The sequence below is a fragment of the Pagrus pagrus genome, assembly GCF_965226575.1.
Source record: "Pagrus pagrus genome assembly, chromosome: 19".
Taxonomy (NCBI): Eukaryota; Metazoa; Chordata; class Actinopteri; order Spariformes; family Sparidae; genus Pagrus; species Pagrus pagrus.
Genome location: NC_140203.1, coordinates 26803939 through 26826667, shown reverse-complemented (window position 1 = coordinate 26826667; position 22729 = coordinate 26803939). Strand labels below are relative to the sequence as shown.

The following is a 22729-nucleotide window of genomic DNA, read 5'->3' as shown; positions in this document are numbered from 1 at the left end:
ATATCTACCCAGATAACTTTGCAAACTCAATAATGTAAAGTGTCTGCTAAACATTTGCCTTTTAGAGGCTAAAAGGTACACTGCCTTTTCATTGAAGAAACAAACAACATGTGGAGTTTCTCAGTGGCTGAGGGGAATGACTTGTTACCTTGCTCTTGAAAGAATAAGCTATTTTACGAAAAACAAAAGTGATACGTTTTCAAGGATTTGGAATGTTCCTGGAACACAATGACAAACAAAATGTTATACCGAACGATGAACTGCTAATAGGGCTGCGACTTATTTTATTTATTATTATTAAATGTATTATCTCCCTTTCCTTTTTCTCTTTTTCTCTTTTTTATTATGTGCAAATACATATATTTTGTTGTTCGCATTTTCTCTGGGTGTTGATTGCAATGCTGTGCATTGATTTTATATGGATTTGTTTTTCTTCTTAAAAAAGCCAAAGTATTGAAGTGAAAAAAAAAGTAAAACCTACTGTTGCACTGCTGATCACACACATCATACACACTCTACGTATGTGTCAGTGTACAGTCCATCTACGTCAAAGTGTTTTTGCTCTGCACACTTTTATCGAGGACATTATGGGCAATTGTGTAAACTTGGGGTAAACAGAGATCCATTTCTTATCAACCGGCAACAATGGAGAAGGACATGAGCCAAACCCACAGCTGTCACTATGTTTATACTGTTGCTGATGTGTCACCAAAGTATTGACATTTTTGGATGGGATAATTATTATTATTAAATTATATATAGATATGTGTGTGTATATATATATATATATATATATATATATATATATATATATATCATTGTCAGCTCTGCAGACCTAATGTGCATTCTACAATCTGACTAAAATGTTTGCTCAAGATAACAAGAACAGTTAACACCATGTGTAAATGAAAGGCTTGTGATAAGATGTCATTATCCAGATACAGGATCTGTCGCCCATCTGCATCTCATTTTTGTCTGATAAAGTTTTAGGAACTGCTCACATTCTAACCAAGTGTTATACGAGTCTATAACACCACCATAAAACCCCATGTATCAACTTCTCCAGGAACAACATTTATTTAAATTCCATCTAATTGAAATGTCTGAGTGAATCCAGCCAGTTTGAGCTGTCAGTCATCAGATCACATTATTCTGAACTGTGATGTGATGTGAAGCAAGCAAAAGTCTTTACTTTCACATTATTGATATGTGTTGATTGATGACTAAACTCTTCAGATGCTCTGCCACTTTTTCTTCCTGCCTGTGATCTTCTTTACCACTCTTCTTCTTCCTTTTCTTCCTTCTTGTCTCTTCCACGTCTTTTCCGTTCCTTATCTCCTCATCTCATCTGTCTTTTGCTCCTTTTTTCTTTGCTCCGCCTCCACCTCCACCTCCACCTCCACCCTCCCCCGTCCTCGTCCCTGCTTCTCCTTCCTTCCTCACTCCTTCCCTCTCCCCTGGATGAACTGTTAACAGAGGCCACGCCCACTCAGTATAGGCCCGTCCACACACCTCCTCCTCCTCGCCCTCCTCCTGCTCCTCCTGCTCCTTCTGGCACCCCCTTGACTTACTCCTCCTCCTCTGATCCCCCACCAGTGTCCCCCAGCCCAGGCGTTGCCCTCCCCTCTGCCCCCCGCGACCTGGTCCCTGTCCTAGTGTCCAGCCGATTTGTCCGACTCAGCTGGCGCCCCCCGGAGGAGATGGGAGGAGCTGTACAGACCTATGGCATTTATTACTCCCAGGACGGAGTCGAGAGGTAAGACTGGACTTTTTATTTTCTGTCTCTGTAAGGCAGAGGTTCCAAACTGGAGATCAAGATAACCCATAAGTCTGCACTGTAAAAGATCACTATGGAATTTAGTGGAATCAACTTTTCAATCTTTTCTAACTTAACATAAATATGCAGATCACTTTAGAACATACAAACACAAGTTTTAACTTGAAGTCTCTTGACTTGAAATGATGAGTTGGATGAATGTACTGTACAGTCAGTGCCACCGTACCAGGTACAGGAGGTGTGTTGTCCATGTGTCCACCTAAAACCAACTCTAACACCATGACACAATTTGATCCAATCAATGACAAAAACCTGCAAGACATAATACAACATTTGAAACCTTCCTCCTGTTGCCTTGATATTTTACCAGCAGGGTTCTTCAAAAAAGTTTCAGACTGCATGACTCCAGATCTGTTACAGATTGTCAACATGTCTCTTCTCTCAGGTGTCTTCCCCCAAGCCATGAAAACTAGTTATTAAACCACTCCTGAAGAGGTACAATCTAGACACATAAGTAATGAATAATTATAGGCCCATATCAAAAAGTAAAATCATTGAAAAAGCTGTTTTTCAACAGCTGAACAATTACTTAATAATAAATGGCTGTTTTGATGTCTTCCAATCAGGAATTTGATCACATCACAGCACTGAGACCGCTTTAGTCAAGGTCCTCAATGACATTCATTTAAATACAGACAATGGCAAAATTTCAGTCTTAGTATTACTGGATCTCATTGCTGCGTTTGACACGGTCGACCCCAATATACTACTGGACCGACTGGAAAACTGGGTGGGACTCTCTGGTACAGAACTGAATTGGTTTAAATCCTATCTAAATGATAGAGACTACTTTGTGTCTATTGGTAATTACACATCTGAACAGATGAAAATGACAAGCGGAGTACCCCAGGGCTCCATTCTAGGGCCTCTACTATTCAACATTTACATGCTTCCTCTAGCTCAGATAATGGAAAACAACAAAATATGTTACCAAAGTTATGCAGATGACACACAAATTTACATAACTATCTCACCAGGGGACTATTATCCCATAGAAACGCTGAGTAGATGCGTTGAACAAATCAATGATTGGATGTGTCAGAGTTTTCTTCAGTTAAGCAAAGATAAGACTGAAATAATTGTTTTTGGAGCCAAGGAAGACCGACTAACAGTCTTTGCTCAGCTTCAATCTGTAATGTTGAAAACTACAAACCAAGCCAGAAACCTCGGTGTAATCATGGACTCAGACCTGAACTTCAACAGCCACATTAAGTCAATTAGAAAGTCGGCCTACTACTGTACCATCTTAAAAATATATTCAGGATAAAAGGACTTATGTCTCGGCAGGATTTGGAAAAATGTATTCATGCATTTATCTTCAGCAGACTTGACTACTGTAACAGTGTCTTTACAGGACTCTCTAAAAAATCCATCAGACAGCTGCTCGAGACCTAACAAGAACCAAAAAAGTAGATCACATCACTCCAGTTCTTTGATCTTTACACTGGCTTCCTGTCAGTCAAAGAATAGATTTCAAAATCCTGTTGTTGGTTTATGAAGCACTGAATGGGTTTTGGGCCAAAATACATTTCTGATCTGCTGCCACGTTATGAACCATCCAGACCTCTGAGGTTGTCAGGTACAGGTCTGCTTTCAGTCCCTAGAGTCAAAACTAAACATGGAGAAGCAGTGTTCAGTTATTATGTGCCACATATCTGGAACAAACTCCCAGCAAACTGCAGGTCTGCTCAGACTCTCACCTCTTTTAAATCAAGGCTGAAAACCTTTCTGTTTGCCACTGCTTTTCACTGAAGCAATGTTAAGGCTTTGAACTGCACTGTGACTTTTATTTTCTATTCTTGTCTCTTTTAAACCTATTCTATTTTAGCCTACTATCCTATTTCTTAACTTTCAATGTTTTGTTTTAATGTATTTTAAATGCAATTTTTAATTTCTTTTAATGTAATTTTTATGCCTCTGTAAAGCACTTTGAGTTGCCTTGTGTCTGAATTGTGCTATACAAATACACTTGCCTTACCTTGCCTTGTCTGCTAGAGGGCAAGACATGAACTCATGATGATGACTTCTGAAAGTAATTGTACTTTTAGGTGCTTGCAACACAGCACTGGATCCCCAACACTGATTTCTAAAGGGACGCCAGAATCACGGTATTGGGTTTGAAGTGTTTAAAACAGCAACAAAAATTTGAAAATGTAATTATCATCTTTGAGCTTGGTGAGCTCAGATAAATCCCATCACTGTGTGGATTCACTGGTTAGATTTTATGTGACCTGGACGAGGTCACCCTTAAAGATTCACAATTTTTCAGAAGGTTAAAACGTCAAATTTATTACATCTTTAACTAAAGAAAGACAACAAAATGAACACTGAAGTTAAGTTACAGTTTGTCTCCATTGTATACACATAAAAACGGAACCTATGCACACAAGTCTGAAAACTCAAACCTCATGTATCAACAACAAAACTCCAGACTGCTGAACTTTAATCACATTTTCTCAGTTTTCACTTATATAATTTTTTTTTTTTTTTAACAAAACTCTAAACACAAATCACATCATTAAGTGCGCTTTGTTCACCTGGAAAACACTGCCCCAACCTAATTCAAACTCAATTGGCAAAACACTTCAATCACCACAGGTGACCTCTAATGTGTTGTGGACAGTGGCGGTCCTAGCTTTCAAAACGCCCAGGGCGAACCTCACCTTCAGAGGCTGTGTGTTACAAACTGTGGTAGAACCCCAAATGAGATGCATATTCCGAATGCGCTATATATACTGTATGTCTTAAGGATTCTCAGAAAACCTGAATAATATTAGCCTATCCTACATGACTTAATTGGAAAAGGCTACATTTGGAATTAGGCCTAATCAAGAATATCCAAATGGATTATGTTGTTTGTCACATGTGGGTAAAGAGTGAGCAATATTACTGCACATAAATAAGGCTTGTACATCCTGAGGGGTCATAAATGTGTGTAACAACAGCATCTATAATTGTTCAAACATTTCACTAATTTAAAATGACATTAAGATTCATCCTCTGGGGACAATCTATGTCTTTACACAATTTTATTACAAACCATCAAAGCTTGCAGAGATATTTCTGTTTTACTGAAGTGAAAGACTGAAAGACCAACCGACAGACCAAACTGGCAATGTTTAGAGCCACACTGTTATCTAAAAAGGTTGTAGACTTGAAGGTGCATGAGCCATAATACTGTATAACAGGAAGCTCTATCTTGTTGACTTACAGTATAAAGGGATAAAGGACTGATGGCGTGGAGTTGTAAACTAACAGTATGTCAAAGACAGCACTTCTCTCCTTTGATCACAGCTCTGCTGCACACAACTGCTCTGAACATTTGCTGGAAAAAGCTCTCGGTGACATATTGGCGAGTCCCCCGCTGATGTTAAATGGTAACCTCTGACAGCCGGGGCTCCAGCTGAAGGCTTTCACATCCAGGCTTTTAAGCTCTGTTACCTTAGGGACTAACCGACCTGCAGTGCTTTAGGGCTCTGAATGGTACGCTGGACAAAAGAGGCACTGAAGTTTCATCATGAAATGAAATGACAGAAAGATTCTGTCAGTCCCAATGACTTACAGAAGGCACAGAGGTAGAGGTTTTGTCAGTTCTAATGACTTTGAGAAAAACACAGAAATGTTTTTTTCAGTGCTAATAACTTTCACAAAATGAGGGAGGAGGGAGGGAGACTAAGAGGGAAAACAACAAAATATTTACAGGAAAAAAAGGCGGGAGATGGCGAGAAGGGAGAGTAAGGATCATGAATGCGCCAAATGTCATGAGACTACATCTAATAGTTTTTGAGATGCACCAATGTTGTGAACCTGCCAAGAAGACATGACATGTATTTTTACATGTTTGTGTAATTTAGATGGGACAGATTGGTTCATGGAAAACCAATATGGATGGAATTTATCAATATGAAAAACATATTCGTTGTTGGATTTTTTTTTAAGCCATGATTAAGTGCTCTCATGTTCTTTTGAGAATGAATTTATTGATCAGTCGATGAGTAAAAGAGACACACAAGCAGGGTAAAAACAGCCATAGAAACTAAATGAGGTGAGAGAGGTTCTGCCTGTCCTACTTTCAAACAGATAGAAAATAGAAGCAACACCTGAAAGAAGGGAATGAGATAATGAGTAAAATTTTGAGCAGAGAAAGAACCATCTCTCTCCTTCTGTGGGTTATTTGTTTTGAACGGACTGAATGACCTCTGACTGTGGCCTTTGAAGGGCAAAAAGAATTCACATTGTATGACAGAAACAGACTCGCTTGTTAACTCGACATCCAGCTTGGCATTTCTGCCTTTTTAGTCAGCAGCTCAGAGGAAAATATAGATTCATAAACCCTGAGAACTCCACTCACCTATTGTATTTTCTTTAAAGATGTGTCTCTCTGCTGCTGATAATGATGTTGGCTGATGTGTTGCTCAGTTTGTCCGTTCAATGCATTGGTCCAGAAACAGATATATCTTAATATCTGACTATTGGTGAATAAATTACCTTGTACGTTGTACCTTGGATTACCCATTCAATAATAATAATAATAATAATAATAATAAGAGATTTCTTCATGCCCCTGGTAATGTTAGTCCGCTGGACAGAAGGGAGATCGGTGGGGCCCCTGCCCAGGGCAAAGTGCCTGTTCTCAGCTGTCCTTCAGTGCCACACCCCCCTGGGTGACCTGGTTCTCCCACGTCAGACCACAAAAGAGACAAGAATTACCTCTCTAGCGTCCCATTTCTTTAATTTATTTTTCTTTAATTGTTTTTTCAGTGATGGTCTGGTGTTAATGGGTTGTGCTATTTTTCTCATGGTTGGTTTGTAAAAGGCAGCCAGCCAGTGAACCAAAAAAATACATAAACTACACAAATGAAGTTTCAACAAATACACTACAAGGAAACAGGGATATAAGAAAGTCAGATCATAGTATTGAATTTCTACAAATTGTCAACACACATTATGTCGTTAATCCAGGAGTAACTTTGTGTAGTGTTGCTTATTCAGTTTAGAAGATAAAAATCAATGTATTGTCGATGTGTAAATACAAAGCTGGAATAAGAATGTGGTTAGCCTATCAAACTAAATACTGAAAGAAGGGATAACAGCTTGCCTGGCCATGTCCTAAGTTATAAAAAATGAAATACCTTCCAGCATCTCTAAAGGTCACAAATTAACATGCCGACATTACTTTACTCCATACAAAAACAGGGAAAAAAGGGCGCTTTTAGTATGTTTCCTAAGCTTGGCTAAGCACATTCTGATTCCAGCTTTATACTGAACACACAGACATGAGGTTGATATCAATCTTGTCAACTCACTCTTGGTAAGTGAATAAGCTATTTCCCAAAATGTAAAATATATGTATATGTATATATATATATATATATATACATATATATGTGTGTGTGTGTGTGTGTGTGTGTGTGTTGAACCTAAAGCCTGCAATCATCATTGCTTGTTGCTCATTTTAAATTGTACTATTTTACTCTCTAGCAGCAGTAATTCATTTAGTGGGTACACAGTTGTTCTACACTGTTTTTAATTATTTGCACAGTTTCATCCTCCCTTCCTTCTAAATTAAGGATCCAGTTTGATTGAAACCAAACGTCATTGTGTTTGATGTTCTTTTGTGCTTCTCACTGAATAAAATCACACAAGAAGTTTGAGTGAGTAAACCATCCCAGACAATGTTTGATCAATTCTCATCGAAGTGGAATAAAATTCTTCAAAGATTAATTTGCTTATCATTGTTATTAGCAGTATTTTAAATTATTGTCTCCAGCATTTTGTATAAAAGCAGACATTTTTACTGTCTTTACAGTGATTTGAGCTGAATAAACCTCAGTGTGTATTTGGTGGCAATGGAAACATTGACAACTGTTTCCTCAGTGCTTTGGTGGTTAGTTGAGGACTGAGAGGCTACAGAGGTGCTGTAATCTGAGGATTAGCTCCAGTCACTGCCGGATTACACAGATTACATCTGATTAAAACTGTGATTATCTGTACTGTAACAAAATAAAACTGGGGTCTTTTTTTAAATACGGTGGTGTTTACAGAGTATCTGATTTTCACGCTAAGCTAAATGATAAAAAAAAAAAACACAGTAAATTAAATGAAAAATTAAGTGTGTGTGAGTAAAAATATACAAAATATAATATAAATGTATAATTAAAAAAAAGTTGTATATAAAATACAAAATGGAGGTTGTTATGTGTACTAATATATTTGTATTGAAAATGGCTCAGTGTACAACAATGTGTGTTTGCCTGTGTCAGGGAGCGGTCAGTGAACGTGTCGGAGCCAGAGTCTTTGGAGCTGACAGTGTCCAACCTGAAACCAGAGGAGAGCTACAGCTTCAGAGTCATTGCTTACAATGACGTGGGCCCAGGAGAGAGCTCCGCCCCTTTGAGGATCACCACCAAACCTGACCGTAAGACATGCACGCACACACACACACACACACACACACACACACACACACACTAAATAATGTATGTAATAAAGTTTTGTGTCTCGTGTAAATTTCTTTGTAATTCTTACATGGTATATATAATATAATAATACAAAGACATAATATGTCAATTGCTGATGAAAAATGTTCCAAGCAAGCCATCAGACGCTGGGCTGACACACTTTAAACAAGCATGGAGAAACTGGTTAGCCTCGCAACATTATGGATACTAAATGAAGGATTCAATGGATTTTACACACAGCTCAGCCTGTGAAGACTGTTGATAATATATAATGTTAAATTAAAACAATAACCCTGATGATGTCATACTGTAGGATGCAGTGTTTTTGGATCTTGACCCATACAAGAGACTATGAAGAAACGATAACTTGGCCTATGCTGCTTCAATTTTGACCATTAGTTTTTCAATGCGTCGATTGTGTGGACCCCAACTTTATGGAAGTCCAATAGTACATCATTGGTGTACCCCTTTAATGTAACAGGCTTACTTTGTAATGCAGGCACACACTTATTCAAAGAGAACAAAATCTCTTGTAAGGATGTGAATTTCTGGTCCTTGAGGAAAATGCACTTGTTTTTACTTACTTTTCAAAAAATAATATCCATAAAAGAAAACTGTCATACATTAAGACTGTAATGACTTGAGTATATGATATGCTATATTATTTAATGATGGAATAAACAATAGCAAAAGCTAAATACTATCATTACTATATAACCCTCCAACAACAACTTGAAAATCTCTAATTGCCGGAGTCATGAGAATGCAGTAGTACTTGTAATGTTAGTCATATCGGCATTTGCGAGCGGTGTGTTGTCTCTGTGTGTATCTACAGTCCAGGTTCCCAGCAGGGTGGAGTTTCTCCAGGCTGAGGCTCTGTCACCCACCTCAGTCCAGGTGAGCTGGGAGCCTCCCAACCAACCAAATGGTCCCATCTTAGGCTACAGGCTGCTGTGGACCGAGAGCCCGTCTGGCAAAGAACAGGTCAGCACCAGTACTGCCATACTGCTACTGTCAGAACTATAGTCCTCTTACAGCGTTTAATGCAAATTGATAACTTTTTCAGAGAGTGATAATTCACATGTTGCTGGAATGAGCTTAACTGACTTTTTCTAGTGATGTCATGTTATAGACTCAAATAGCTTTTTTCTTACTCTGATGGTATAATGTGTAATCTTTCCTCTGTGGTTGTGTTCAGAGTGTGGAGGTGAATGGACTCAACTACAAGATGGACGGACTTAATAAGTTCACAGAGTACACGGTTCGAGTTTTGGCGATCAACCGCTACGGACCAGGCACTGCCTCAGAGACTGCCCGTGTCACAACCCAATCAGACAGTGAGCTTCACCTTGCCATCTTCTAATTTATCCAGTGTGGTAACTTGCATACAGTACATCAGTAAATTAATGTATCACCGTTCACTACATTGTGATGTTCAGCACTGACTGACATCATGTCAGTAGTTCAATCTGGTTTAAACTATAAAAATTAAAACCAGCCTTTATGAGCACTGTTAGCAGAGGGTTAGCAGCACAGCAGCCCATTATTATTCTCTGGCTTTTGCTGTATTTTAATAGATTTTTAACCAGGAAGTGATGTTCATTGTGTCAAGGCTGAGCTGAAAACAGAGTTCCGTCTTACCGCTGACTCATCAGCAGCTTTACATACAGTATGTGCTTTCTCATTCACCACTGTGTGGCTGTAACATCCCATCGTTTTCATGCAAGTGCACTGTGCAGCCATTACCTCCCATTTTATCACTATTACTCTGATGGTTTGCTCAAGCCAATATGGTTTGATGCTGCAGCCTCATCCACCACCCTAACCTCCGTCCTGGGGCTTTTGTTGTTGTTGTTTTTTGTATTGTATCAAATGGGATTTTAATTTTATTTATGTTCATCATAGTGGATTTAGTTATTTCACTCCTGCTTGGATTCTTTGTAAACTCGCCTTTGGATCACATCCTTTTCAACCATATCTAACTGTATAGCCAGTTGTTAGAAATGATTAATTTGTTGATGTACGTGACTCTTGGTTATATAATGTTATATAAGGTCATTTACACCACAGAATGTAATATACTGGAGCTAAGGTCTACATTTCAAATTACAAATTTCAAGTAAATTGAAAGTTACATGTAATAACAGTATGCAAAAGACATACATCTCACAAAATACTGAGGGCATGATCTCAGTGGTTACTAAGGGCCTGATTACATCACAGTATAACAGAAAATCTGTGGACCTTTAACAATGTGGAAGAGATTCAGTCTTGGAAGAAAAAACTGGAGGAGTTGATGCTGAAAGTCATTTCTTGTTAAAATGAGAACACTTTCACTGAATATGATCCATGTTAATACAAGCTGCTGGAGAGATCAATACATGATTAAAATATTTAATTTCAGGGCAGTAATATTAAAAGTGTAAAAGTATTTAGGTATTGTATGCTGTTGAAATTTAGGCCGTAGTAGTTTAAAGAATATTGACCACCACTTTAAATTATGGGTATAAAATCAATAAAATCCATCAAACTAATAAGCAGACTGCTGATGTTTCAAATCACAGCGTCCCCAAAATGACTTTGTACTGAGCGTGTGTCTGCTGTCAGCACTGTGACTGGTTTAACCTGGTCCAGGTTTGAAGCCATTCAGCTGACACCATAGAACTGCTGGACCAGTTGCTACCTATTACCTGACACTGTTTGTGTGTGTATGTGTGTGTGTGTGTGTGTGTGTGTGTGTGTGTGTGTGTGTTTGTTAGCTGGGCTCAACATTAATGAAGGTCTGTGTGTGAGAGAGAGAAAGAGAGAGAGAGTGAGAGAGAGAGAGCAGCCATTCCGGAAATCCAGCTCAGATCAAAAGCAGCATATTTGACATGAGATAAAAAAGAAACAGTGAATCTTATCTTGCTTTGATTTTCTTGTTGAGTTTCACTAAATATTCAACTATTCAAATATTCAAGCCACTTGAGAAAATGTTTTAATTTTTGATATTGGGTGCTGCTTTTCCAATGGTCCAATAACTGTGGACGTTATGATTTCAGTCAGAATAACAATCGTGATTGATACATTTCAGAGTTTAAAGCTAATCGAGGGGCCTCTTTTGAACGAAAGGTAACAATGGTGAAACAATAAAGTAAAACTTTGTTTTAGTGACGTACCACAAAACTGCAGAGCTGCTTCTTTCCTCAGGCTTTGAGACTCCTCAGTTCATCCTCAGCACTGTGCCATAAAACATGGCTAAGTTGCATTGTGGGTATTGTAGGCCCAGGTTTTAAAAAAGAAGCTGCTGTATCGGTTTTGATCAGTTGTTTTAAACTCTCTATAATAAGTCCAACAGTGTTAATGCAATGCTATATCAGTGGACTGCTTTTCAAAACTTGTTGCCTACTTACTTACTTACTTACAGAGTGACATAAGATTTGTCAGATTACATGAAATTTCCTCTGGAGCCACAAAAAGCTTCATACAATTTTTTTCACATATGCAGTAGTACTCCACAAGACCTGTTAACACACTTTAGTGTGGGACATTGGTGGAGTTACCCTTTAATATCACTTATTGCTTATTTTTAAGCAACATTTATTTAGTTTTACAATATATTTTGACTAAAAAGCACACTTTCAATTGACGTGACCAAACCTGACCCCAACCTGGACACGCTTCTAAAATGAGTATCCATGTTCTAGTTAAGGTGGCAGCAATTAACTGCAAGGTTAGCCAGCTGTTTCTCTCCACTGTCTATAACTGAACTCTGTTCACACAAAAAAATAAATAAGTGCTACCTGTCCTGTGGTTCATGTTGATGGTGGTCAGAGCTGCACTGGTTTACATTTAGATTATTCTATCCCCTCTGAGTGGAACTTCAGTTCAGACCTAAACATCCTGCTGCTGCCTGCTGCTCAGTATGTTGTTGTTGCTAAACCTCCATGTATAGACACTGAGAGAGAATGGAGGCATCAGTCCAGCTGTAATCACAACATAAGTACATAAAAAAATATTTGAAATAACACACACACACACACACACACACACACAAAACACAGATGAAGAGTGGCTGTATTGTGAATCTTCCGGCTGCGTCTCGATGATAACAATGACTTGTGGGCTAATTGAATCCACAATAAAACTGAGACACACAGACACACACACACACACACACACACTCACACACAGACAGTGAGCAGCTGAATCAATAGATAAGCTGCTGACTGTTAATCAGCCGTCTGCGTGGACAGATGCAGAGTTCATTCAAACCAAAACCTTGATTCTCAATTTGAACATCACACTTCGTCTCTCGGTCTGGGGACTCAACTACTCATCTGCTGCCTTTTCATCACTGTGCTGTTATTCTTTTCATTTGTCTTGTACCTCATGCTTTCCATTTTTTGTTTTCCTTCCCTTTGCACCTTGTCTTCTCCTCAATTTTCTTTTTTTTTTTTCTCTTTGTTTTCATGTTTTTTCCATGTGCTTTGTCTCCATCATGTTCTCCCCATCTGTGTTGTATTTATTTTTCTGAATCCTATTTTTCTTCTGTAACTTTGCTTTTATTTTTTTTATTTTTTTCATGTTTTTGTACATGCTTTTGTTTTGTGCTCTTCTTTCTTGCCTGCATCTTAACGTTAGCTTTGTAATTTTCTTCATCTCTTTCCCATTCCTTCATCTTCTTGGTTAATTTTTTGGATCATATTCTGCTGTGGTGCTCACTGAGAGTCTCAGTGTTTGACTGATCTTAAGGAGTAATAAAACCAGGACTAACTTCGAAATCGGTCTGTGCGTGTGTGTGTGTGTGTGTGTGTGTGTGTGTGTGTGTGTGTGTGATGCCACCTGTCATGTCTTTTGTGGGAATCTCATTTTGCTCTAAATCTCAGAGGCTGAACGCTGCCTCATCTGCTTCCTTTCGGTGCTGATATCATCACGATGATTGACTGACAGCAATGATGTGACACCAAGTCAACCCAGCATACAGCCAACACACTGTACATCATCTGTTTGAAGTCCAGAGTCTCAGAGAGAAACTAACTCATTTTAATTGTGTTTAGCTTAGCATAAAGTTAGCCTCCATCCATCAAAAAGCTACACTTTCTTAAAGCAGAGAAACTGTCTAATTTATACAGTATCAGGAAATTATATTCATTCTCAGATGTGTGACTGAGTAGACAAAAGTATATCCCAAAATGTTAGATTGTTCCTTTTATTGCTGTCATCTAGAGCAGTGGCAGTCCTAGCTTGCATGACTCCCTGGGCGAACCTCACCTTTTTTTTTGCGGGCACTCATGCTGCCCCTCCACAAATGCCGCCCTGGCAGCTGCCCATATTGCCCATATGAGGAACTGCCCCTGATCTAGAGAGAAAGTCTTGTCTTCATGTCCAGGCTCATCTTGCTTCCACTCAGGAGTTTACATGTTCTCTTCCTGCTTATTTGGCTTCCCTTATGAGATGAAATTACCTTGTTACCCCCAGGTTGAAAACCAATGATCTAAAAATAAAAATAAAAAACGTCATTCACTACAGTACTTAGAGGTGGGTAGAGTAGCCAAGAACTGTACTCAAGTAAAAGTAAAAGTAGTCTACTTGATTAAGAGTACAAAATTACTAACTTTCAGAAGCTTGAAGAAATGAGAAAAAATAGAAAATGTTATATTCTAAAACAACAACAAAAACATGTCAGTGAGGAAACGTACATATTATAAAAGTTAAGTGCATAGGTTTCTTTGCTCACTGCATACTGCAGTCTCAATATTCATAATAAGCCAAGGTTCCCTGTGTGAGCAGCTATTTTCTTTTTATCTCTGAATACTGAATAACCTGATACCCAGTATTCACAGTTTTTGTGTTTGTCTCTACAGTACCCAGTGCCCCTCCTCAGAACATCACCATAGAGGTTGTCCTATCCAGGGTGAGTAAACATTTTTATACCTCTAATTCATCCTCTCCCTCTGTCCATGTCTGTACACTGTACCAACACCTCAACAACTGTAACTGTCAAATTGATATAATCAACTTTGGCTGCTAGCCAACTGTCGGTTTTCAGTCGATTGCCTGGGAGTCCCCCACTCCTCCTGGGGGTGTGCCTAAATTCCACTGTAAACACACCGATTCATTTGATTGCAAGGTGTCACCATGAGGTGGCGCTTCCCTCACAAAAAACATATACAGGATAAAAACCCCTTAAACCTAAACCATAGTCTTCTACTCCATTATATCTCAGAGGAAAATATTACTTTCATTTATTTTAAAGCTTTAGTTTAGTTTATTTATATTTTACATCAATAATCTAAAGTTGTAGCTAAGTTATATTATTAAAGGTTAAAGCTCTGGTCTACGATCTGAGAAAGGTTTGAAAAAAGCATCCCCCCCCACACACACCCCTCCCCTCTGTGCTCCTTAACCCCTCCCCTCCGAGCTCGTATCGCTCTCCCCTCGGAGTCCCGCGACACACCCCCTCCCACTACAAGCTTTTTTTTTTTTTTTCTCTTCAACGAACTTTATACGTCCCGCAACAAGCACCAAGAGCAACAAGCCGGCAGAAACCAAATACAGCCCAGCTTTGAATGCGGAGTAACGATGTCGGATTCACAGATAAAGTTATTACAATGCACGTTGAAACTCACGTAAATCTTGTAAGTCATTACAATGTCCACAGCGAAGCTCCACAGCCAAGCTAGCGTAACGTCATTAGCATGCTACAGCTACGTTACCTTACAGCTACGTAATCAATTACAACAGCTAAGTTAGCCACTTCTAAAAGTTATTGAGGGCCAAGAGACTAACAGATGCTGCCATCAGCTTTCATCACAACGATCGCTTCCACATTGTGGCTGAAAAACAAACCCGTGTGAGTCTCGGAGCAGCTGTGTCCCAGCTGCTGTCTGAGTAGCACCAGACAGCAGCTAGGACACACACAGCTGCTCCGAGACTCACACAGACCGCGACACAAACGTGTCCGTAAACCGTAATCTCTTGTTTATGACAGATAAGACACACAAATACACACATCGTAACGCCTATATGATAATCCATCATATTGATTTAGCAAAGGCTTTGTTGAAAACAAACGGACAAGACCGGGAGGAGGGTTAGCAAAACAGTTGAGTAGTGACCGGGCGAGAGGTTGTTATGGAGAAATAAATCCGGACAAATAAAATAAAATCCGAAACCCCTCCGCTTCGCGTTGGGATTTCATCCATCCCTTCATTCATCTTACTTGCTGCTTCATTTAGCTGCCACGAGCAAATAAATAGGCTAATTTGGTGTAAACATGTTAGCAATGTTAGCTTGTTGTTAGCTTACAATGCTAGCATAGAGGCTAACGTCTCTGTCGAACAAGTAAACAAGTGTTGACAACACTGCAGAGACAGACACCGTCTAATAACACAGAAACAAACTAACGGCAGCTTTCACAGTCATAAGCCAGCATCAGCATGAAAGTTATCTGTGTCACAACATCCACAATAAAGACGAAGGTTACCTGCTCAACAGAAACGCCGCTGTATCAGCACCGGGTCCATATCTTCACGGACCTTTCGCCACCGTTCAAATGATGACCCGATGTTTATTCGGGTTTGAGCCCTCTTTGTTTCACATCTCCGCTTTGTGTCTTTTCAGTGACAGACTTTCTTTCTTTGACTCTTTGTCGGTGGGGCAAGCAGAGGCAGCTGAACAGCTCAGGGCAAAACAAACCTCTTGTCTGCTTGTAGTTTCAAATGCGGAAGTGGGTCGGGACCAGACGTGAGCAGGAGCAGGAGAGTGAGCGAGGATTGGATCGGAAAATTGATCCAATAGGAGCCATCCGGGCCGGATGGTTCCTATTGGTCAATTTCTTTTCAGTTTTACAGACACTAGAGAGAATGGATTTTTTTGGTTCCTTTTACTCTCCACATTGTGTGGGTGGTACTATTGGGTCATAACCACCATCTAAATGATGTTAATAATAATAACAAATCTTTCAAATCGTAGACCATAGCTTTAAGCAACCCAGCAGTAATAAAAGTTATTGAAATGAGTGCATCCTTTACCTGCTGCAGCCCTGAAGTTATGAACACATTAATGCATCAGTAGTTATAAAGTGTGAATATACTTTACATATATTATTCTGAAATGGACCATTTTTTTATTCATACATGAAAACAAAGACAGTGTTTTTATTTAGTTTAAAGCAACACTAGGTTGTTTGGACTCATTACTACCACCAGCTGGTTGAGAAGCGCAATTATCTGTTACCAGTGTCGTAAATACTGTCGCTGTATGAGCATCCCTGGGGAAAATGAATACACGTGAATTTGTTGACGGAGCCGGCGAATCACGAAATCTTCTGAAAAAACCTCGATCGAGTGCCAACAGCAAGCTAGACTCAGAGATAGCAGTTGGTAGTTTGTTAGCATATAGGCTGCACAGCACATTAGCATGCTAGAATTATTCTCATACCGAGTTGGTTGTAGTGATTGCACCGCCTAAGTTACTTCCAAAACACAACGCTTGGGCATGAATGTGTTTAGTAATGTCTGAAAATATAACTATGTTTTCGGGAGTTACTAAATACAATCGCAAGTTGACGTTTTGTTTGGCGTAATAACTACAACCAACTTGGTACGACAACAGTAAGTAGCATGCTAACGTTACCGATAACAACAATAGCCTGACGTTACCTCCCAACCACACTGTTATGTTTATGTTGATTATCAGCATGAACTTAGGAATCTGCAACTTTTCAAGACAAGACGATCATAGTGTTTTAGTAAGTTAGTCACTGTTTACAGTCACTACATGAAAACGTGCACGCTATCGAAAAGGACAGCATTAGCTTATCTCCCGGCTTTATTACGGTTATAAACTGAGGACAAATAGTGCCCCAATGAACACCACATAACAACAAATCAACTCAAAGTAAAAGTCGGTAAGATAATAAATATGTATATATGTAATATATGACTTACAAATCCAGTAGCATCAAGGCTAGGTCGCCATCAGTCTTGAAACCCATTTCTTACTCAGCACGCGCCACAGAGTGTAAGCTGGTCCAATATTTATCTGTGTCCGGGCTCTGTTCTATCACTTTCTCTTCTTCTTTTCTTCGCCTCCTCAGACAATACCTTCTTGGCTTTTTTCGCTGGCTCGGCCATGGCATTGGTTTATGAAAAATCCAAGTAGATGCTGGCTAAATCCACCAACAAATAAACGTGTGACGTATGCCGTAAAGCAGGTCGCACTAGACGCCTTTACATCACATAGGTTCCGACCCACTCTGAGAAGTTACATAGTGCGGTTTCTGCCGGCGCGACCCCCCTCAGGCTGCAGAGACATCACCATTCATCCTATTAACCGTTATTCTACCACTTAACTGAGTTTAAGATGGCCCTTGCATAAAAGTGAACTGTCTATTCAGTATAAAGACAGAAATATTTTTGAAACTGCTGCTACATAACCAGAGAAAACAGAGAATGGATGCTGGGTTTTATCCCTAGCTGGCATCAAACAACATGGTATTACAGCTGAACAGGCCACTATACTATGTTTCTGATAACATTTTGGGAGAGAAATACAAGATGAACAGGACCATGGTTCATGTTTGCTCATCCCTACCTTGTTTTACAGTTTCATCAGAGATTTTTAGTCTCCCTTTTCAGAGTACATAAACAAAATGGCAGGGACTTCCAGTTCGTGTGCTTTCTTTATTTTAGCTAAGTACTACACTAAAAAATATTCTTCAATGGGATGAACAGGCCGTGTAGCAACAGATTCTTGGTTTATATTTTATCAGCACAGCCAGGTTTAGACAGTTTGATCGGAGTTTTCTCTCCAGATCTGTCTGTGCTCTTTGTGTCTGTGGACGCACACTGACAAAATGCGGGACAAGGATTATGAGTGTGCGGGGCTGAGAGATCTGTTGGATGGGCATTAAATAAGAATAAAGACATGCACTGTATGCTAATGATGTGTTTGGCCTGTCACCTCCCAAGTTACGCAAAGGATGTTTGTGAACACACTTTTATAAACTGTTTGCATCTCTTTTATCACTCGCCACTGCATGAGGAATTTCCAATAAAAATATCAGAAATATTATAAAGTGCAATGATAACCATTTCTGCTGAAAATGTGTCAGGTGAGCGTAATAGTTCATGCGTCTTGTAACCACCCACACCCAGTGAAATAATCAAACCAGATACTTCAAATAGAAATATGATCACGGACCGAGCATGTTTAAAGATTCTCTATCATATCTAGAGATCATCAATATTATGCTTCAGTTTTTTGTCTTTCAACACCACTGCATGGAAGTGAAAGTAATATGGCTGAGGAATTAATTATTTAACAGGGAGAAAAAACTTGTCTGAGTGGCTGACTTTCTGCAGTGGTACAAACTATTATAGTATTAATAGAACTACAATAACAAACAAGAAAACAGCTCTTACACTATAATAGTTTGTCCCAGTACTACTGCAGATAAAGTCATTAATTCCCCAGCCATATGCCATGCAGTCAAGGGTGTAGGTTTGATTTTGACATTGGTGGGGACATAGCCAGTCACCCCCTGGTCTCTCAAAATAGAAAGTTATTTGCTCAAAACAAAACCTGTAAGTCAGGATCAATAAATCTGAACTGCTACTGACAATCCCAATATACAGAAACACGTTGTCTGCCTGCTCCTTATATTTATATACAATTTCATGGATCTACCACAGAGTGCCTTAGTCTTTTTTTCTTTTTTTTTCTATTTTTTGGACATAAATCCCAATATATACTCCTATACACTGCTATCACACCTTCAATCCAAATAGCTCAACATCTACTGCCTTGCTCTTATATAAAAGAGCCAAGCAAATGGCGACGCCTCTCATTAACACCCATGAACTGTTGGCATATTTGTTTAATGTCAACATTATCCAACTTCTCTTGGTGGACATGGCACACAGCAGCGTGGTTCAACCTCATCTGTGTCATTGTGGTTCTAAACCATGTTTTACGTCTCCTCGGAGCGCTGAAACTTCGCTCCGCCTCTGACGATGATACGGGGATGACTAACAAAAGCCTCAGAAGGAGGCTAACACTTAAAAAATAATTAACTACCATGCCCTTATTCAAGTTCACCTGCTGCTGTGGCCCTGCCACATAAAGGGGACGGCTGTGTTGCTTCTTCTGGCACCTGACAAAGTAACAAATCAATTGCCATTAAGAGTGAGAAAACGGTTGGAAACAATGTTTTGCATTCATTAGCGGTAGCCCATGAGGGGGGGGACTTTTTTTCCTTCAAACTTACTATTGGTGTGGACATTTCAGCCATCGTTTGAGATTGGTATGGACACGTCCATGCAGTCCATACGCAATTCTACGTCTATGCATGCAGTACTGTTGAAAAACCAGCTGAAGCATGATATTGATGAAAAAATAGCCAAGCAATCAAAAGACGCAGTAGCCAGTCACAACAAAGCTCTCTCTACTCAAGCTGTTAAAAAAAAAAAAGGAAACAAAAATGCAGTTTAATGAGCCACCAGGAGAGCTCACTGGGAAACACAATACCCCAAACATAAATGTATAGCAGTTTATAGATATCTAAACTGTTAAATAATTTCAAATATTAACATAAAGCTCCCCCGGTTTATTAAACAGCATCCCAAATATGCTTTCAAGGGCTGATTGTGATGAATTTGCATCTTACTTGAGAAAACAATTTGGGCTTCATTATAAAAACTTTTTTCCATCATTGTCGTCTTGTTGCTGCATTCGGGTCATATGAGAGTACATTTACATGTGCACAGCAATGTGAGTTGATATGTGGCCTTTTACTAGGAGCTTCCTGTAGTAAACCTGCTGACACCACAGAATGTATTCTGATGATCCAGAGGAAACGGGATTTGGAGATTTGCTTCGAGTCAAAAAGTCAGCAGCTATACTGCAAATGATCTCACTGTTCTTACTTGGAATCTGTGTGGAACAAACCCACAGAAAATCAATGACTGTTTTATTCTGGTGTTTTGTCAGGAGGTTTAAATAATTACTGAAGGTATCCACAAAATTATGCAGTGCACATATACAGAACAGGGCTGCAGATGTAATTCTGCAGCTGATGGTCAACATCTTTAGTTTGATGTGCATATATGGATTTTTTTTACCCAGAGAGCTGAGTATTGAGTGACTTGTTTTCCACATGACAGCTTGGCAAGATAATTGCTGTTTTTCCATTACATCCGCTGGCCTGGCTCCACCTGGTTTGATCCGGTGTGGCAGCCCGGCACAGCCAGGGTTTTGCATTTCCTCCACAACTGTGATACCTGCTTGAAGGTGTGTCTTAAACCAATGATGCTCTTGTCGTGATCCCCGCAGTACTATCGAAGAATCACCGCTAACAAAGTGGCTCTGCTAATTCAGTTACAAATACGTTTCATTTAATAATTTCTTCACAATAAAAGCCCCCCGTTATTTAGTAATTTAAAAGATTTTATTATGAAGCAGCATTGCAGGAAACCTTGTGTTTTCACCAGCAGTAACTAACATGATTCCTAAAATAGCTGAAAGTGAACACGACGAAACAGTACAAGTACAAACAGGACGAGAGAAACTAAAGAGACTCAGTTAGAAGCTACAAAAGTACTGAGAGCTGAACACAGACTTATAAAAAAAAAAGAGTTCAGTATTTAGGGGGAGACAAGTGCTTGTTTAATTTTTTAATTCATTTTTGTTTCCACTTTAATTATTATGTTTTGGAGAGATTTTTTTTTTTTTTTAAACCAAGGAACCATGCTAACAATGTGTAGAATTCCTGCAGACTTACTCATGTACTACTGAAATATTAAAGTTGAGCCGAAATGAAAAATAGCTTTTTAACCATTTTAGATCACATCCACGTGGTCATGTAATGCAAAAATTTTCAACAATATATGCCCACAAAAATGACCACAAATCAATTTCTTTGTATTTTTTATATCTAAATCCAGTTTCTTCCTGTAAAAGTAAATGTCACATATGCCTACGAGTTAAATAGTGCACAAGACCAACAGATGTGTGAAATGTCTACAAATATACTGAGGAACTATGTTGTCAGGGTTATCTTGATTTGTCTGCAAAACACCGGGCAAAGCAAGAGACGACATGTTGAAACTAATGATGTACAAAGTAACTTTTGATGCTGTTGCTTTTCCCTTTATGTGTCTTACTGAAGGGTAAGAATCCTTTTTGATGGCTGACTTTGTCTGACCATAACGCACCTTGTCAGATTAGCATCTGTTGATCAAAGATGACATTCAGATGACACTGCTTGTTTATTTGTTATACTCTCCCATTCTGTACACATATAAGAGACTTTTAAGACTGAGGCGTAGGTTGGTGTTGTAGATTCCAGTGTAGATAAAACTGCAGTGATGTGTCCTGCTTCATTAGAATTTTTCTTTTTATCATCCTTTTTTTCATTTTGCTCGGAAAGCAGCAGCAGCAGAAAAAAATAATGTTTCCAGAGTCAGTGAGAACAGCTCATAATTTAAATCCATTAGGAAGAGCTCCAGATTGTCAGTGGGGAGCTAACCTCATTTAGTTTCTGTCCGCTCATTTCTCTGCATGTGATTGTAAATCTGGCTGTCAGGTAAGGGCTGATCGATCAGTGATGTCTGGACTGGTGACAGTTTGAAGCTTTGTGATAACGGTTTATAAAGGAGGAATATTCTTCTCAAACCAAACATTTTTATGTTAAAGTTATTGAAAGCTGAATTCCAAGCATACTAGAGCAGCAGATGGTTTTAATGTGTAAAACCCTGCTGAAGGGTTTTACACCCTGCCAGCTCCACACCCTGACCTGCCTATATTTTTTGTGTGAGGCTTGAGGATCAGGGCTAAATAAAAAAAAAGATTAATAAAATAATAATAATAATAATAATAATATTTATTATTATTATTATTATTATTATTAACAATACTAATAACAATATTTATTATTATTATTATTAATTAATAAAAATTAATAATAAAAAATACCCAATTGCCCACTGGATACAGATAATGTTGTATTATCCCTAGTAATAAAATGGAGGAGGATACAACATATTTTCATGGTAATTAATGTCCAAAAACAACTATTCCTACATTCACACTATGAGTAACAAAGTTACCAAATGGCCCAAGCATAGCCACTGACATTGTTACAGAGTCTCAGTTTTGATTTGTGTGTTGTCATACCCATCACAAAGCAAGTATCAGGCGTCAGTTTTTGGTTCATATTTCCAGCTTACACTGATAATGAATTGAAGCCTGTTTGTTTGTCACAGGTTTTCTGACATTATATACCTTTCAAATATAAAGAAGACGCCAAAAAGACCAAAAAGAAAAAGAACTTCAATTATCGTCTCTTGAAAGTTGCTAAGCCTTGCAGTAGCCATTAAAGATACAACTGAAGAAATGTGAGAAGATCTCACAGTCAGCTCATCATCGGCCATCATTAAGAATTTTT

The 22729-nt window shown here is 38.9% G+C and overlaps 1 protein-coding gene across 1 annotated transcript in view; it reads left to right on the top strand.

The window, feature by feature from the left end:
* The window catches only part of dcc (DCC netrin 1 receptor), a 341027-nt gene that overhangs the window by 199840 nt on the left and 118458 nt on the right, over positions 1-22729 (top strand). Inside the window, exons 8-12 of the mRNA XM_084383879.1 lie at positions 1597-1756; positions 8101-8255; positions 9134-9282; positions 9497-9635; positions 14145-14194. Coding sequence (XP_084240005.1) covers positions 1597-1756; positions 8101-8255; positions 9134-9282; positions 9497-9635; positions 14145-14194 — 653 coding nt within the window. The remainder of the gene's footprint in view (positions 1-1596; positions 1757-8100; positions 8256-9133; positions 9283-9496; positions 9636-14144; positions 14195-22729) is intronic.